The sequence below is a fragment of the Plasmodium yoelii genome, assembly GCF_900002385.2.
Source record: "Plasmodium yoelii strain 17X genome assembly, chromosome: 10".
Taxonomy (NCBI): domain Eukaryota; phylum Apicomplexa; class Aconoidasida; order Haemosporida; family Plasmodiidae; genus Plasmodium; species Plasmodium yoelii.
The window spans coordinates 2,046,723-2,065,445 of record NC_036182.2 but is presented as its reverse complement, the minus strand read 5'-3'; the positions used below and the strand labels follow the sequence as shown (position 1 = coordinate 2,065,445).

At 24.8% G+C, this 18,723-nt stretch overlaps 4 protein-coding genes across 4 annotated transcripts; 1 reads left to right on the top strand and 3 right to left on the bottom strand.

Annotated features, from left to right (window-relative positions):
* Positions 1-4,745: 4,745 nt before the first annotated feature.
* Positions 4,746-5,950, bottom strand: PY17X_1051501 (uncharacterized protein; the record flags this gene model as incomplete). The annotated part of the gene is made up of 3 exons (XM_724958.2): positions 4,746-4,808; positions 4,892-5,788; positions 5,936-5,950. 3 exons carry the CDS (start codon positions 5,948-5,950, stop codon positions 4,746-4,748), a joined length of 975 nt encoding a protein of 324 aa, XP_730051.2.
* Positions 5,951-8,168: 2,218 nt separating this feature from the next.
* On the bottom strand, positions 8,169-9,235 carry PY17X_1051401 (PIR protein; the record flags this gene model as incomplete). The annotated part of the gene is made up of 3 exons (XM_022954938.2): positions 8,169-8,255; positions 8,346-9,095; positions 9,221-9,235. The coding sequence occupies 3 exons, from the start codon at positions 9,233-9,235 to the stop codon at positions 8,169-8,171; spliced, it is 852 nt and encodes a 283-aa protein (XP_022810705.2).
* A 3,631-nt stretch (positions 9,236-12,866) lies between these two features.
* On the top strand, positions 12,867-14,248 carry PY17X_1051301 (fam-a protein; the record flags this gene model as incomplete). Its single annotated transcript, XM_034637586.1, has 6 exons — positions 12,867-12,997; positions 13,125-13,368; positions 13,465-13,534; positions 13,656-13,765; positions 13,846-14,034; positions 14,225-14,248. 6 exons carry the CDS (start codon positions 12,867-12,869, stop codon positions 14,246-14,248), a joined length of 768 nt encoding a protein of 255 aa, XP_034493535.1.
* Positions 14,249-15,197: 949 nt separating this feature from the next.
* PY17X_1051201 (PIR protein) lies at positions 15,198-16,375 on the bottom strand (the record flags this gene model as incomplete). The annotated part of the gene is made up of 3 exons (XM_022954986.1): positions 15,198-15,284; positions 15,374-16,249; positions 16,361-16,375. The coding sequence occupies 3 exons, from the start codon at positions 16,373-16,375 to the stop codon at positions 15,198-15,200; spliced, it is 978 nt and encodes a 325-aa protein (XP_022810712.1).
* Positions 16,376-18,723: the final 2,348 nt, after the last annotated feature.

The following is an 18,723-nucleotide window of genomic DNA, read 5'->3' as shown; positions in this document are numbered from 1 at the left end:
ACCCTAAACCCTGAACCCTGAACCCTGAACCCTAAACCCTGAACCCTGAACCCTGAACCCTGAACCCTGAACCCTGAACCCTGAACCCTAAACCCTGAACCCTAACCCTAAACCCTAAACCCTGAACCCTAAACCCTGAACCCTGAACCCTAACCCTGAACCCTAACCCTGAACCCTAAACCCTGAACCCTAAACCCTGAACCCTGAACCCTAAACCCTAAACCCTGAACCCTAAACCCTAAACCCTGAACCCTGAACCCTAAACCCTGAACCCTGAACCCTAACCCTGAACCCTGAACCCTAAACCCTGAACCCTGAACCCTGAACCCTGAACCCTAACCCTGAACCCTAAACCCTGAACCCTGAACCCTAACCCTAAACCCTGAACCCTGAACCCTAAACCCTGAACCCTGAACCCTAAACCCTGAACCCTAAACCCTGAACCCTAAACCCTAACCCTGAACCCTGAACCCTGAACCCTGAACCCTAAACCCTGAACCCTAACCCTAAACCCTGAACCCTGAAACCCTGAACCCTGAACCCTAAACCCTAACCCTAAACCCTGAACCCTGAACCCTAAACCCTGAACCCTAACCCTGAACCCTGAACCCTGAACCCTAAACCCTGAACCCTGAACCCTGAACCCTGAACCCTAAACCCTGAACCCTAAACCCTGAACCCTAAACCCTGAACCCTGAACCCTAAACCCTGAACCCTGAACCCTAAACCCTGAACCCTAAACCCTGAACCCTGAACCCTGAACCCTAAACCCTGAACCCTAAACCCTGAACCCTGAACCCTAACCCTGAACCCTGAACCCTAAACCCTGAACCCTAAACCCTGAACCCTGAACCCTGAACCCTAAACCCTGAACCCTAAACCCTGAACCCTAACCCTGAACCCTAAACCCTGAACCCTAAACCCTGAACCCTGAACCCTGAACCCTAACCCTGAACCCTGAACCCTGAACCCTAAACCCTGAACCCTGAACCCTGAACCCTAAACCCTGAACCCTAAACCCTGAACCCTAAACCCTGAACCCTAAACCCTGAACCCTGAACCCTGAACCCTAACCCTGAACCCTAAACCCTGAACCCTGAACCCTGAACCCTGAACCCTAAACCCTGAACCCTGAACCCTGAACCCTGAACCCTAAACCCTGAACCCTGAACCCTAAACCCTGAACCCTGAACCCTAAACCCTGAACCCTAAACCCTGAACCCTGAACCCTAAACCCTGAACCCTGAACCCTAAACCCTGAACCCTGAACCCTAAACCCTGAACCCTAAACCCTGAACCCTAAACCCTGAACCCTGAACCCTAAACCCTGAACCCTAAACCCTGAACCCTAACCCTGAACCCTAAACCCTGAACCCTAAACCCTGAACCCTGAACCCTAACCCTAAACCCTGAACCCTAACCCTAACCCTGAACCCTGAACCCTAAACCCTGAACCCTAAACCCTGAACCCTAAACCCTGAACCCTGAACCCTAAACCCTGAACCCTAAACCCTGAACCCTGAACCCTAAACCCTGAACCCTGAACCCTAACCCTGAACCCTAAACCCTGAACCCTGAACCCTGAACCCTAAACCCTGAACCCTAAACCCTGAACCCTAACCCTGAACCCTAAACCCTGAACCCTGAACCCTGAACCCTGAACCCTAAACCCTGAACCCTAAACCCTGAACCCTGAACCCTAACCCTAAAACCCTGAACCCTAAACCCTGAACCCTGAACCCTGAACCCTGAACCCTAAACCCTAAACCCTGAACCCTAAACCCCTAAACCCTGAACCCTGAACCCTAAACCCTGAACCCTGAACCCTGAACCCTGAACCCTGAACCCTGAACCCTAAACCCTGAACCCTGAACCCTGAACCCTGAACCCTAAACCCTAAACCCTGAACCCTAAACCCTAAACCCTGAACCCTGAACCCTGAACCCTGAACCCTGAACCCTGAACCCTAAACCCTGAACCCTAAACCCTGAACCCTGCTAAACCCTGAACCCTAAACCCTGAACCCTGAACCCTGAACCCTAAACCCTGAACCCTAAACCCTAAAACCTGAACCCTGAACCCTGAACCCTGAACCCTAAACCCTGAACCCTAAACCCTGAACCCTGAACCCTGAACCCTGAACCCAGAACCCTAAACCCTAAACCCTGAACCCTAAACCCTAAACCCTAAACCCTGAACCCTGAACCCTAAACCCTAAACCTGAACCCTGAACCCTAAACCCTGAACCCTAAACCCTAAACCCTGAACCCTGAACCCTGAACCCTGAACCCTTTACCAATACATCAAACAATAATATAAGGTTAATGTAAAACAATAGGTACGAAAACTATAATGAAATATTAATAATAAAAGAAAATAATCTGTAACTTACATTTTCCCCATATTCAAAAGAACAAATAACAATTGAAAAAAGAACGTATTTTAAAATATTCACTCTCATTTTTATCTTTATTTATTAAATAATTGAAATAATAAATTAGTTTGAAATAATGATGGTAACTTCATATTTATTCACAAAATAGTAATATTTACTACTTTTTTCTTCTTAAATTTATCAATAAATATATCTATAAAAAAACTATCCAATTTATTTCATTTATTAATTTTTTCAATTTCCAACAGAATTATGCAACCGTTGTTATAAACATCGTTATATTCATTAAAAGTATTTATCGATATACATATTATTATGTTATTTTTTTCTCAAAAAATACACCATTTTTTATACTTTTATTATATATATATACAACTATTTTCCCTAAAATTTATTTTTTGAAAATTTGTTATACAAATCATTTTTTAATACAATTTATAATACATTAGCATATTTAGTGATATGGTCCTAATATTTTATGAACTTATATATTTCCATTATTCCTTACATATGAGAAACTAATAAATATCAATTAAAATAATAACATATTAGATACATATATATTGTAAATCAATATATGGAAATATGAAAAATAATTAACAAAACATCATTCTTATTTACATTTAAATGCTTTCTTATTATTTCTCCAATTCTAAATATTAATAATATTCTCCACTTTATTTTCCCATTTTTTTGTAAAAATATATTTTTTTATATATTACCATGGAACCATTTTATTTATAAATATATCTCAGAATATACAACATCAAATATATTTTTTATATTCAAATAATGTAAAATATTCATATTTCCAAGTATACCTCCTATAAATCACAATGCATATATCAAATCAGAAAATCAAATACAATTAATAAGAAATCCTTTATTTTATCCTATTCATTAAACACATATTATAGTATATTTAATAGTTAAACATTATTTTGTCATTATTTTTATAAATATACCACATTAGTTATCATAGACCATTTCCTCATAAAAAATATAGAATATATTTTTTTATAAAAATAGGCTAAATCAACCTCAATATTCCTCACACATATTAAACCCATAATTATTTGTACTAATAACTGAAATCCAGTTTATTTAGTATTCTTTAATTATATACATTTTAAATTTGACTTAAATATAAGTTAATTAAATTTATCATTCCAAAGAATCTTACTTTTATAAACAAAAAAAATAAATTAATAAATGGTACATGATCGACCTGAATAAGTTTGTATATATTAATAATCCCAGTTTCTTATCGACTCGATTTATAACATTTTTCATCCTTTTTTCTTACTTCCGCTTCTCCCCCAACTCATAAATATTAACATAAACACTAATGTAAAAATCACAAAAATGTATAATATTTTCCAGTGGATAAATATTTTTTAAATATTATACTAATTCCACATGATCTTATACATAATTCCTAAAATAATGGATCTTAAAATAAATATACTTTTAACGTAACTTATTTCACTTATATATATTTTCTCCAAATGCCACTTTATACTTTATTCCATTCAAATTCATTCTTTCATCACTCCATTTATCATTCGGTTCAGGTGTTACTGAGGAAGGAAATCATAATAAATTATTTTCTTCCAATTCCATTCCATCTCCCCCATTTTATTATATTATGCATTGTTAATATTTAAATCAACGTTTACTTTTTGGATCAAATCAATACTTTGGAATAATCTTTCTATATCTATTCCAATATTCGACCGATTCACCCATAAACCATTAACACAAAATTAACAATAAAATACAAAAAGTAAATAATTCATCGGATTTACCATAAGTTATATTAACACAAAATTCAATTCTTATAGTTTGTCAAAATATATTACTTTACTCGTTCCTTTTCAGAGTAATATTCATCCTTATTTTTTCTCTTACATATTTAGACTTAATATGAATCTTAATAATTATAACCTATCCTATACATATTTTTAATAATTTATTTCCTATATATATTTAAAACAATTCTTTAAACTAATAAATGTTATCAAATTATAAAAAAATATTCAAAATTAAATGCTATGTAACACTTAACCTAAATACGGGGCCCCCAAAGACAAACACAACCCTGACCCACAACATAAAAATTATATAAAAATTATACAAAAACAGTATAAAAATGTTATAACTATACATATATAACATTATATATTATTGGTTATATTATTTAATTATTATTATAGACCCAATAATTATGTTCAAAAATTATGGTAAAAAATTATTTTCAAATAGACAGTTTCTTAAAATATATTAATCATTATTACTATTCCTGAAATAGTCACTATTTGAATCCCATATTAATGATCCATTTTCTTCTTTATTTTTTTAGCTTTTCTCTTAAATGTTTTTGAACTCTTTTCCGAAATCCAAATAATGAATACTAATATAAAATTTTAAAAAACATATAATTTGTTTAATGTTTGCATATATATAATGAAAATTATTTAATTCCTTATTATTTACCTTATAAGCAATTCCCAAAAAAATTGGTATTGCACCAAGTATCAATAAAACTGGAATTAATTTGCTTGTTATCGACGAACTTGATGATGTAGCTTCAGAAATCGATTCAAAATTCGGTCCAGATTCTAATCCAGAATATAGTTCAGATTCATGTCCAGATTCTTGTCCAGATTCTTGTCCAGAATATAGTCCATAATCTTGTCCAAGAGTTTTTCCAGGAGTGTGTTCTGTTTCTTTCGATGTGGAGGATGAAGTATCGTTACATACTTTTTTAAAATCATTATAATCAATTAATAAAGTGGACAATAGTTTATTATATGAATCATTTTTAGTAATACTAGTATTTTGGTTAAGTTCTTTATATTTTTTATCAAATTCATTATTATCTTCCAAATATTTCTTGCATTTTATTTTTTCATCATCAAGTTCATTATACATGTTACATAATAATTTAAATGCTTCATAAAATTCAGATACAATATTACTATCCATATACAACAAATTATTTCTTGCATCTATAAGACCCTTATAATTCAAATAACCAATTAACTCATTTGTTTCCTTGTTATAATTATGACCATTCTTTATGTAATCATTATAAAAATTCTTTATACTGTCGTATTCATTAGTTTTGTACAGGTTTAACATATAACTTAACCATATCAGAATGTAATCAACAATATAGGGGTTACTATTTTTAGGAGAGGGGAACATACCATCATCATTATAGAATTGATACAACAAATATAAACATCCAGCACTTATTCTATCGAACTCACTTTGACATTGATTACTATCACAATAATTATTTAAAAGTTCACCATCTTTAAAATTATAGCTTCCACTACTGGTCAATTCATCGGAAAGCAAGTCCCTTACATTCTGGAACCTTTTGCACTATGAAAACATTTAAAAACAATTAATAAAAACGCGAATTATTAAAAATTTTATTAAAATAAAGTTTAATGATACTTATATGTAATACAATATCATAAAATGTAAAGAAAATTATTATTATTATTATTATTAAAAAAATGCATATACCACTTCCTTATTCATTATAATGGAGTTTTATTTTTGATTTGTAAATTGAGTAAAATCATGCTGTTTTATATATGCTGTCCCCAATATATGACGCTAATACTTTAACCCTATATATAACAGCTGTCTGTAGTTAAATATATTATAAGTTTTTCAATAATTAAATTAATATAAAATAATAATACAGTAGTATTACTAAAACCATATTATACTTATTTTATGGCAATTAGCTAAATTACCTTAAATATAGGGTTTCTTAATACACCTTTTCCATATGTATATATGATGCATTTTATACAAAAATTATTATTATTAATAAAATATGGTATAACTTTATTATAAAAATAATATACTTTTATAATGAATTTAAAAAATATATACATATGCTTTAATATAGAACACAAACAACGTCATAAAACTCAAATACTGCACAATATAAAAAATTAAAAATTATATTATTACTATAATCCATTAAATATATTAAACTTTTATATATTTGCTTCTAATACTATATACAATGCTTTATTAAAATTATAATGTTTTCAAATTAAGTTATGTTACTTACATCTCTATGTAAATTATATAAATTTATATTGTTTTTAATGAATGTAGATAAATTCATAATCCATTTTAATGAGTTCGATAACTTTATTTTTATTCCTATATACTTCAATTTAGAAGTATATCTTATTGTGCAATTTTATAAACTATTTTATGCATATTTTCCATTCTTTAAAACAACAATTAGCACTGAACCCGTACCTATAAGCTTAAATAAGTCTTTGAATGCATATATTTTTAAAATAATACTTAGCAAATATTAAAATATAAATATATATTAATAATATTTTAAAGTATAATAGAAAACTATGTTTAATTAGGTTGTTATATTGTCCTTTAAGAGGAGAGAGATAAGATATATTGCTATTTTAATATATAAATTTAGAAAATATTCATTAAATGTTCTACATAATTCATTTTATTTTATACATTTTATTGTATAGTTATCAATGTAAATACATTCAACTAATTTGTTAAAAATTCTATATTTTATTAATTCTACAAAAAACTATGATAATATAATATTGAATAATAAAATGATATTTAATATTAATTAAGTAATTAACCCTTTCTCCATTAATCCATATTTTTAGAATATAAAACTAAAATTTCCAAATTGGATCATTAACAAATATATAATGTATTATTATGTCTTTTCGATAAAATTAATATTTAATTATATGAAGGTTTCACAATAAAACAATATTTCAATATTAGTTACTAGTAGAGTAATTTATTATATTATATTTATAGGGGTATAATAATGCATCATATCTATAATATTAAACTTTATTAATATATTTATATTTTATTTTTTAACTATTTTAAAATATAATTATTTATACCTCAAAACTATAAAGTTTACAAATTAATAGTGATTAATCTATTATTATACCTTATAATAAATAAATTAAAGCGTATGAAGCAACTTCTATTAATACAAGAAGATAATAGTAACTACAATTAAAAATTAAAAAAATCTTAGAAGCATAATAATATTTTATAGATAATGTTGTATTGTCGATTCTCGATCGATATCCCATGCATCTATATTTTATGAATATCTATTATACATTAGTAGTGTGCTTAATTAACATTAAAAATATAATCATTAATATGAATCGAATTATAATTATACTTTGATAATAATATTATTATACTTTCGGTTATAAAAATACGATTTGAATTAAAATAAATATGATACAAGTTATAAGTTCTACTTAATAAAATTTTTGTTAAATAAAGAAATATATTATGATATGCATAATTCTTTATAATTATGATTAACAAGCTTTATATAATAAATAATTATGATATATCATAATATGAATTAATATATGCAATATAGACATTTTATTCTTATCACATTAAATCGATATGAACACTTAATTATATATATTATAACTTATGAAAAAATATTATACAACCCCATTTATATTAGCTTATCCCCATTTGGGGGTGAATATTTGGGCATCATCTCTTGATTAAGAATACGGGATGGTACATATATTTAATTAGTGTTCAAATTACAAAAAATTAAATGCAATGTAATACTTATCCCTAACCCGAATATGGGTTCCACAACATAAAAACTATATAAAAATTATACAAAAATTACTTCCCAATAGACAACTTATTAACATATATTAATCATTATTAATATTCGAATCATATATTAATGAATCATTTTCTTCATTATATTTTTTATTTTTTCTCTTAAACATTGTTTTTGAGATCGTTTCCGAAATCCAAGTGACGAATACTAATATAAAAATTTTAAAAAATGTATAATTTATTTATATTCACAAATTAATCAGTGATGAATATATTGTTTAATTGATTTATTATTTACCTTATATTCAATTCCCAAGAAAATTGATAATGCAACAATCATAAATGCAATTGGAATTAGTGTCCTTTTTATTACGAATTTTCGTGAATATGTTGGAAGAGTTGGAAATTGATTACATTTATTTTTTAAATTACAATAATCATTTGATAATGTAGATAATAATTGATTATAGGGGCTGCCTTCACCATTATAATAATCTTCATTAAGTACATCATATGCTTCAGCAAATTTTTTAGCTTTTTCTAAATAATTATCGCAATTTGAGTTTTTTTCAAGCTTAATATACATGTCACATAATAATATAAATGCATCATAAAATTTAGACATATCATTAATATCAATACTCATCAATTTTTCTTTTTTATCTATAAGATCCTTATAACTAGTATAAGCAGCAACATCATCTATTTCCTGATTATACTTATTATCTGTATCATCATTATTTATATATGTTTCATAAAAAAGGTCTATAGTGCCGTTTTCATTAATTTTGTTAAGGTTTAACATATACCCTAACCATATCAAAATGTAATCAACAATATTAATCTTTCTTTTTGCAACAGAAGTAAACTGTTTAAAACCCGCAAAGAACTCATCAAACAAATATAAACATCCAGCATTAATTTTTCCGAAAGGATCATCACATGATCCATTACCACAATATTTTTTCAAATTTCCATCAATATTTGTAATATTTCCTACAATCAATTCATGGGATAACCATCCCCTTACATTCTTGAACCTTTCACACTAAGAAAGCAGTTAAAAACAATTAATAAAAACGATAATTATTAAAATAAAGTTTAATGATATTTATATGTAATACAATATAAAAAAATGTAAAGGAAACTATTATTATTAAAAAATGCATATACCACTTCTTTATCCATTGTGATGAAATTTCATTTTAGATTTGTAAGTTGAGTAAAATCATGCTGTTTTATATACGTTACCCACAATATGTGACAGGAATAATATAACCATATATATGACAATTGTCTGTAGTTAAATATATTATATGTTTTTCAATAATTAAATTAATATAGAATAATAAAATAATGTTATTACTAAAAAAAGGTTTTATTAGTGTTTATGCTAATTAGCTAAGTTACCTTAAATAGAGAGTTGCTTAATACAATTTTTATTAAATATATATGTAATGAATTTTATACAAAAAATGATATTCTTACTAACATCTGGTATATCTTTATTATAAAAATATATGTCCTTCTATAAAGAATTTAAAGTATGTTTGAACATAGAAAAGGAATATATTTATATCTTATATTTTGATGATTGTCCTTCAAAAAATTAAATGCTTTATAAATCTAAAAAAATAATAATTATATTATTACTATAATCCTTAAAGTACATAAATAGTCATTTTTTTAAATATATTAAATATTTACATACTTAGTTCTAATACAATAAACCACTGTTTTATTAAAATTATAGTATTTTCAAATTAAGTTATTTTACTTACATCTATATGCAAATTATATAAATTTATATTCTTTTTAATGAATGTATATAAATTCATAATTCATTTTAATGAGTTCTATAACTTTATTTTTATTCCTACATATTCCAATTTAGAAGTATTCTTTATTTAGTAATTTTATAATGTTTTCCATATTTTTCCACCGTTAAAGCGGAAATTAGCACTGAACCCGTATTTATAAGCTTAAATAAGTTTTTATATGTAGGTAGTTTTTAAAATAATACTTAGTAAATGTTAAATATATAACACATAAATAAGTATTGATGAAATTTAAGTGTAATAGAAAACTATGAGTTATTATATTGTCCTTTTAGATAGGAGAGATAAGGGATTTATGCTTTTTTAAGACAAGGATGTAGCCATAAAGATTTACCTATTCTACACAGTTTAATTATTTCTTATATTTTCTACTATTAAAGTTTTTAATTCATGTATAAATTAAAAATAACTTATAATTATTACTTTTATAAATATATAGTTTCCTTTTATATTTTATAATAAACTATATTTAGTTCTATAATGTAAAAGTATATAATTATTAATATTATTTTGCTTGGTATTGGTAGTCTAATGTTATCACATTAAAGCATACTTAAATAAATGTTATAATATTTCATTTGATCTTGTATACATACAATTTAATCTGATAACACCTTAATAATATATATAATGAATTTATATCCATATAGTGTATCAAATGGATTTAATGATTTTTCGTATTTAATACTTTATCTATTGTTATTACTATTGTTATTGTCACTGCTATGTAACTACATAGTACAACGGAACAATTAGTGCACTCAATAATAATCCTTTAAACCAATGTAGAATATTTCCGTATTTTGTTGTTTTAAATTAACTATTTTGGAACATATTATTTCGCAATAACAATATATTTAAATTATATATTTGTGAATTTGTATGTATATAATAACCTAATAAAAATATTATTTCAAATTAATTATTACATACTTTTGCTGTATACTTTGCATTAATATATAATTGTATATGTTTCCAAAATTTAACATTTTTCAATATTAGTAATTGGTATAATATTTTACTATATTAGAACAATAGCGATATTCTATATATCATATTATTTATAATTATTAGAACAAACTATAACATAAATTTTATTATATACTTATATTTTTTCAATTTACTATTTATAATATATTCCCAATTTATATATACCTCAAAATATAAAGTTTAAAAATTAATAGTATTAATATGTTAGTATACCTTATGATAAATAAATTAACGTATATAATGCAACTTCTATTAATACGAAAGAATAGTAGCTACAATTAAAACTTAAAAAATATTGTATATATAGTTCGATTTTTATTTTATTATTAAAAATGTTAGATGCATAAAACGTCTTTTATAGATATCGTTGTGTTGTTGGACTTCGGTCGATATTTTATCACTACCTATTATATATTAGTGATCTGTTTAATTAATCTTAAAAACACACATATTAATATGAAGGTATATTATATTGTAGACAATTGTTACAAATGAATCATCTTATAATTCATACCCACCCTCACATATAATCCTATTATTACAACATATATTCCCGTAATATAATTTAAATCAAAATAACTTTTACTAAATAAAATTTTTCATCGAACAAACAAATCCATTGTATATTATAATGTGGATAATTCAATATAGCCCCTCATTAACAAGTTTTATATAATAGGCAATTGTCATATATAACCAATATTTGTATATCTAATATATTATTTTAATCATTTTAAATCTATATATTATACTTTATCAAACAAATATTATCACCTATTTCATATTGATCACCTATTTCATATTAACCACCTATTTCATATTAATTACCTATTTCATATTAATTACCTATTTCATATTAACCACCTATTTCATATTAATTACCTATTTCATATTAACCACCTATTTCATATTAATTACCTATTTCATATTAACCACACTACCCCTTTTTTCGTTGTATATTTACACATCATCTCCAGATTTAGCATACGCAATCATAAATATATTTAATTATAAAAAAATTAATTATAAAAAATGTAATTATAAAAAATTTAATTATAAAAAATGTAATTACAATATCCCAGAACCACAAACAATCAATCATCAAACATCAATCACAAACATAACCTTGACCCATAAAAAATTAACACCCACCCATTAAGAATATTATAATTAAAAAACAAATTAATTACATTATATATTTCTTGACTTTACAACTTTATGTTTCATTATTTTATTTCATATTTTATTTCACGTTTTATTTCATATTTTACTTCATATTTTATTTGTATTTTTTTTAACTTTATACTTTGTTTTATTATTAAAAGGAAAATTATAATTTGTATTCATTTACAAAAAGCATAGCCATCAATATTAATACCAATAAATAATTTTTATAAAATTAACAATTTTGCTAGAAAAGTCTTATTTAGTAAAATTTGTATTAAAAGTGATAAAAAATCACAAATGTGTAATTACCATAATATAAATTTTATCATTATGAAGTAAAAAATGTTGTTATTATAGTAGTATTAGTAATATAGAGAATTAACTGCATTTCTCATACTAAATTAATTAATATAATATTACTATGATCTTTTATTTACTAATGTAAGTATATGTGTATTTCCATACGTAATGAACTGCTTTATAAACTTTAAATTTAGTTTGATAAATTATAAAAATATAAAATTTGTGTATTCATAATGCCATATATTAAACATATCATTTATATAATTAAAGTTATTTTTGATATTCATTATTTATGAAAACTTCCGTTATTGATGTCGTTTTGTGGTTGAATTATTTAAATAAAAAATATATTAAACTTATAAATCTGATAAAAGAACACATTTACCGTTTAAATAATAGTTTTTATACTTTATTGGAGAAAATTCTTTGCTTCAATTTTAATTACACATCTCCAGATTTTCGAATTATTAATTTTTAATTAAAAAAAATAATAATATATATTTTGTTTGTAAAGTTCCCAAATGAATAAGTTTTATATTCAAATTGCTTTTTTTCTTTTAATCATACCCCTATATGTGAATAATAAAACCCTTGCAACTGAGCTTGTTCCAAAAAAAGATGCAAAATCCGAATCAAAAAAATCGTATCCTGTGTAAGAAAATACTACAATATATATATTATATATTTCATTGTGAAAATATTAAATGTATGTCTTTGCAGAAATGTTATAAATACAATAATTTTATTTTTGTACACATTAAAAATATGTTCATTTTTAGCAATGATAATACAAAAGAAATATATCAAAAAAACAAACACCTATTATATACCGATATCGAAGAAACTATAAATGCGTGCAAATTTATGAATGCCGCTTTAAAACAATTAGAACATCATGCTACAAGTAAAGGTTATAAAAGGTGTTGTGCAAACCATTCTAAGAATATAGTTTTTTATAAAAAAAAACATCGAGATAATACAAAAATTATAAAAGCTGAATATATAATTAATGGTCCGAATAAGGTATCAATTAACGAACAACATCAAATGTTATAAACCAAATTGAAATTAAAAAATGATTATAATTTATATACATATATTTCTCTTTGCTTCCATTAGTATAATGAAATACTAAACGAGTTATGGGATCCCGATAGTGACCAATATATAAATAATTCCTCTGTTAAAAGTATACAAAACATAAATAATTAGTCGAATTAACATATTATTGTTATTATTTATTCTTTCCCATATCTTCAAAATCATGATATTTTAATTATATCTATGCAATTTTATAATATGTTTTTTAGAAAAAATTGTCCGTGTGTACAGTCCAAATTTAGTAATGATACAACAACGTTCCAGAAGATGGCCGTGGTCTCGCCGTAAATATTTTTATGCTTTAGCTGCAAAATTTAAAGTAAGCAAAACTTTCTACTTTTATTTCGTTATAAATAGTAATTCTCATATTATTCAAATACATTTTTATTAATTTTGTAGATATCAGAAAAAAAAACTATAATTGTCATGGCTTCAGCAAATATAATTGACCACAACCGTAAAAATAAAAAATATTTTGAAAACAAAATAATAGAAAATGCAAATTTATTCGAAGCTGAAATTGATTCTGAAGATGATATTAGAAATGGAAAAATAAAAAAAACGTTTGTTAACTTAATTGGATACATTGTTGAAAAAAGAAAGGACCGTATTTATATCATCTATATCGAATCTATGAGCAGTATACAGATTTTAATAATATACTAATTTATTTCAACAATTGTTAAAAAATATATAGTTTTTAATAAATGTACATATTTATAATTCCCACAAAATTTAAACATTTTATATATTCATCCATTTATGTTTTTTTTCTTAGGTTGATGAACATGGTTCCATTTAATAAACATGCATTGTCGAAAACCTTTAGATTATTTCTCACTTCATAAATAAACATATATTTTTCATCACCATAACACTAGAAGATTTATTTCCATGCATAATGGCCGCTTTAAATTACCATCATAAAATGATCTTTTGATTTGAGAATATCTTTTTCTTTGTATATAATTTGTTTATCCCTTTTAATATTATAATGCATCTATATGTATTAATTTTTTGAATAATACAAATAAAACTGTTATTACTTATGAAGATCTTTTATTTAATACTTATCACCTTTTTTTGTTTACAAACATGGACATCATCTATAAACTAAAATTTGGGGGGATATCCCATATATTTAAACGATTATTTATTCCAAATACTATCATCACTTATTATTTATTTGTAAGTGATATTTGATCTTAATACCATTATTGTAATTGAATTAATGAAGTGATCAGAATGATTCAATGCAAATCTTACGTTATACGTAATAACTTTTTATATTGCTATTTAAAGCATATTGCCAATATATTTTATACACATATATATGGACATTATAATAAACCAACTAAAACATTCTTTGCTTTAAAAAACTATTTCATATCCATTAATAGAAAAAATAAAATATAACATAAATGGAGAATAAAAATAAGCAGTTTCGTTAAATAAAAATATTCATAACATGACCATTTTATGATATATATATATATAATTCAATATAACCCTAAACCTTTAAAACAATTCCTTAAACTAATAAATATTATAAAATTATTCAAATTAAATGCAATATAACACTTAACCCGAATATGGGTTCTATAAACACAAACTCAACCCTGTCCCACAACATAAAAACTATATAAAAATTGTGAACAAATTATGACCAAAAATAACTTCGAAATAGACAGTTTGTTAACATATATAAATCATTATTATTATTCCTAAATTATCACTCTTCGAATCATATATTAATGATTCATTCTCTTCTTTATATTTTTTAGCTTTTCTCTTAAATGTTGTTTTTGAGCTCTTTTCCGTAATACAAATAACGAACCCTAATATAAAATGTTAAGAAGTGTACGATTTTTTTGTTAACGTTTGCATATATTTAATGAAAATAATTTTTAAATTTCTTATTATTTACCTTATAAAAAATTCCCAAAAAGATTGTTATTGCACTGAATATTGATAAAGCTAGAATTAATTTTTTTACTATCGACAAGCTTGATGATGTAACACCATAATTTTGTACAGAATCATGTTCAGAATGATCTTCATAACTTTGTACGTGTTGTGTTGTTTTTATCGATGGAAACAATGGAATACCCTCACAATTAACATTATATTCCTTTTTAAAATTTTCATAATCAGTTGATAAAGTAGACCATACTTGACTATATGAACTGTCTCCACTAATGCTAGAATTTCTATTAAGTTCATTAAATTTGCCAACAATGTCATTTGCATATCCCAAATATTCCGTGCATTTTAGATTGTCTTCATCATATTCAGTATGTAATTTACATAATAATTTAAATGCTTCATAAAATTTAGATATATCTTCAATATTAATATTCGAAAAATCCATATTTTTAAATATGATTTCCTTAAAATTATTATATCCCAGATTATCTTTTAATGTACTATTACAATCTTTACCATCACTTTTACAATTAGCATAATTCGGATTATTTTCTATATGATTAGTATAAAAATCTTTTAATGCGGTGATTTTGCCATCTTTCTTTAGGTTTAACATATAACTTAACCATATCATAATGTATATAATAAACGATTTAACCTTTTCTTTACTTGAATAATTAACCTTATAAGCAATATTACTATTGAGCAACCATAAGCATACAGCATTTATTTTATCGAGCTTAGTGTTACATTTTCCTTCCCCTGATTCTCCATCAGGGCAATATTCATCAATATCTGGTATATCATAAATATCATATTCTTCAGAATCGTCTATTTTGTCGGGATAATTTTCAATTACTGTAGAGAAATTTTTACACTAAGAAAGCATTTATATAAGTATAATAAAAATATATGTTAATGAAATTTATAGATTATATAATATCGACAAATACAAAGAAAAGCAAATTTTATTAAAAAATGCAGATACCAGGTCATAATCCATTGTGATTTTATTTTGTTTATAATATGTAAATTATGTAACATAATATTGTTTTATATATTTTACGCTTAATAAATGACAAAATAATTGAAGTCTAATATAAAATCATTTGTGTTTAAATAAATTCCTATCATTTTTATTATTAATTTAAAGGTAATATGGAACAATATAATATTTTTATGGAACTTAGTTAAATTCCCATAAATTATGGTTATTTGTATATAAATTTGTGCATAAATTATTATTCTTAATATCTTTCCGTATAATTCTATAATAAAATTTAAATGAGATTGTAATGAATTAAAAATATATCATCTTATACACATGCTTTAACATAGAAAATAAACAACATCATATCTTTTGTTTTAATAAATGGTGTCTCAAAATGAATATACTGAAAAAATCGAAACAATTAAGAAATCCATTATTACTATAATGTTTAAAAGTATATAAATAGTCATTTTTTAAAACATTTTAAATAATTATACACTTGTTTCTAATACTATATACCAGGTTTTATTAAAATTATAGTATTTTCAAATTATGTTACATGTTCCATTTTCTATGCAAATTATATAAATTTATATTATTTATATTTAACATATATAAATTAAAAAACAATTTTAATGCGTTAAATAACTTTATTTTTATTCCTACATATCCCAATTTAGAAGTATTATCTGTTGACTAATTTTATAATATATTTTCCCATCTTTTCCATTCTTTAAAACAACAATTAGCACTGAACCCGTATTTATAAGCTTAAATAAATCTTTGAATCTATATTATTTTTAAAATAATACATAGTAAATGTTAAACATTTATTATGCCTTTCTATTAATATTAAACATTAAAATATAAATAAGTATTGCTGGGAGTTTTAAAGTATAATATAAAACTAAGTATATTACTCTTTGGTGGGAAGAGATAAGATATATTTGCTCTTTTAATATATATATTTAGATAAATATTTGTTAAATGTTTTCATAGCTCATTTTGGTTTTATGTATTCTACTGCTATATTTATCGATGTATATACATTCAGATAATTTATTAAAAATTCTATACTTTATTAATTTTACGATAAAACAATGCTATTTAAGATTAAAAAATTATGATTCATTAAATAATGATAATATAATATGTGTTAATATGGAACAATAAAAAGGCATTTAACGTTAATTAGTCTTTAACCTTTTCTCCATTGCCCATATTTTTAAAATATAAAACTACAAATCCCAAATTGGATCTTTAACAAAATATATAACATTGATACGTTTTAATGTATTATTCTGTGTCTTTTCGATAAAATTAACATATTTCAATATTAGTTATTGGTAGAGTATTTTATTAGATGTATAGTCATATAATAATAACGCTATTCTATCTATCAAACTATAACATTATATTTTATTAATATTCTTATATTCAAATATATTAACTATTTTAAAATATAATTTTTTATACCTCAAAATATTAAGTTTAAAAATTAATAGTGATTAATATAATGTTCTACCTTTATGATAAGTTAAATATGGAGCAACTTCTATTAATACAAGAAGATAATATTAACTGCAATTACAACTTCAAAAAATCTTAGGAGCATAATAATATTTTATAGACAATGTTATATTGTTCAACCTCGATCAATATACCATACGTCTATATTTTATGATTATATATTATCACAGTTCAGTTTGATAAAATGATTTAGATTAAAATAAATATGATACAAGTTATAAGTTTTACTAAATAAAATTTTAGTCAAATGAAGAAACATATGTGTTATACATAATTCGATATAACCACAGATTAACAAATTCTATATAATAGGCAATTATTATATAGATAATTCAATATAACCCTAAACCTTTAAAACAATTCCTTAAACTAATAAATATTATAAAATTATTCAAATTAAATGCAATATAACACTTAACCCGAATATGGGTTCTATAAACACAAACTCAACCCTGACCCACGACATAAAAACTACATAAAAATTATGCAAAAACAGTAAAAAAATATTATAACTATACATATATAACATTATATATTATGATTATCTTCAAAAATTATGGTCAAAAATAAAAACTTTCTTATATCAATCATTATTACTATTCCTGGAATAACCACTACTCTTCGAATCATATATAATGGTTCATTTTCTTTACTTGTTCTCTTAAATATCGTCGTTGAATTCGTTTATCAAATCCAAATAATATATGCTCTCCATAGATAAATATATAATCACTTTATATAATATATATATCAATATGTAACATCAAATATTAAATATGTTATTTTTATCCATTTGAAAAAGTATAACAAAACATAATAATAAAGAGTCC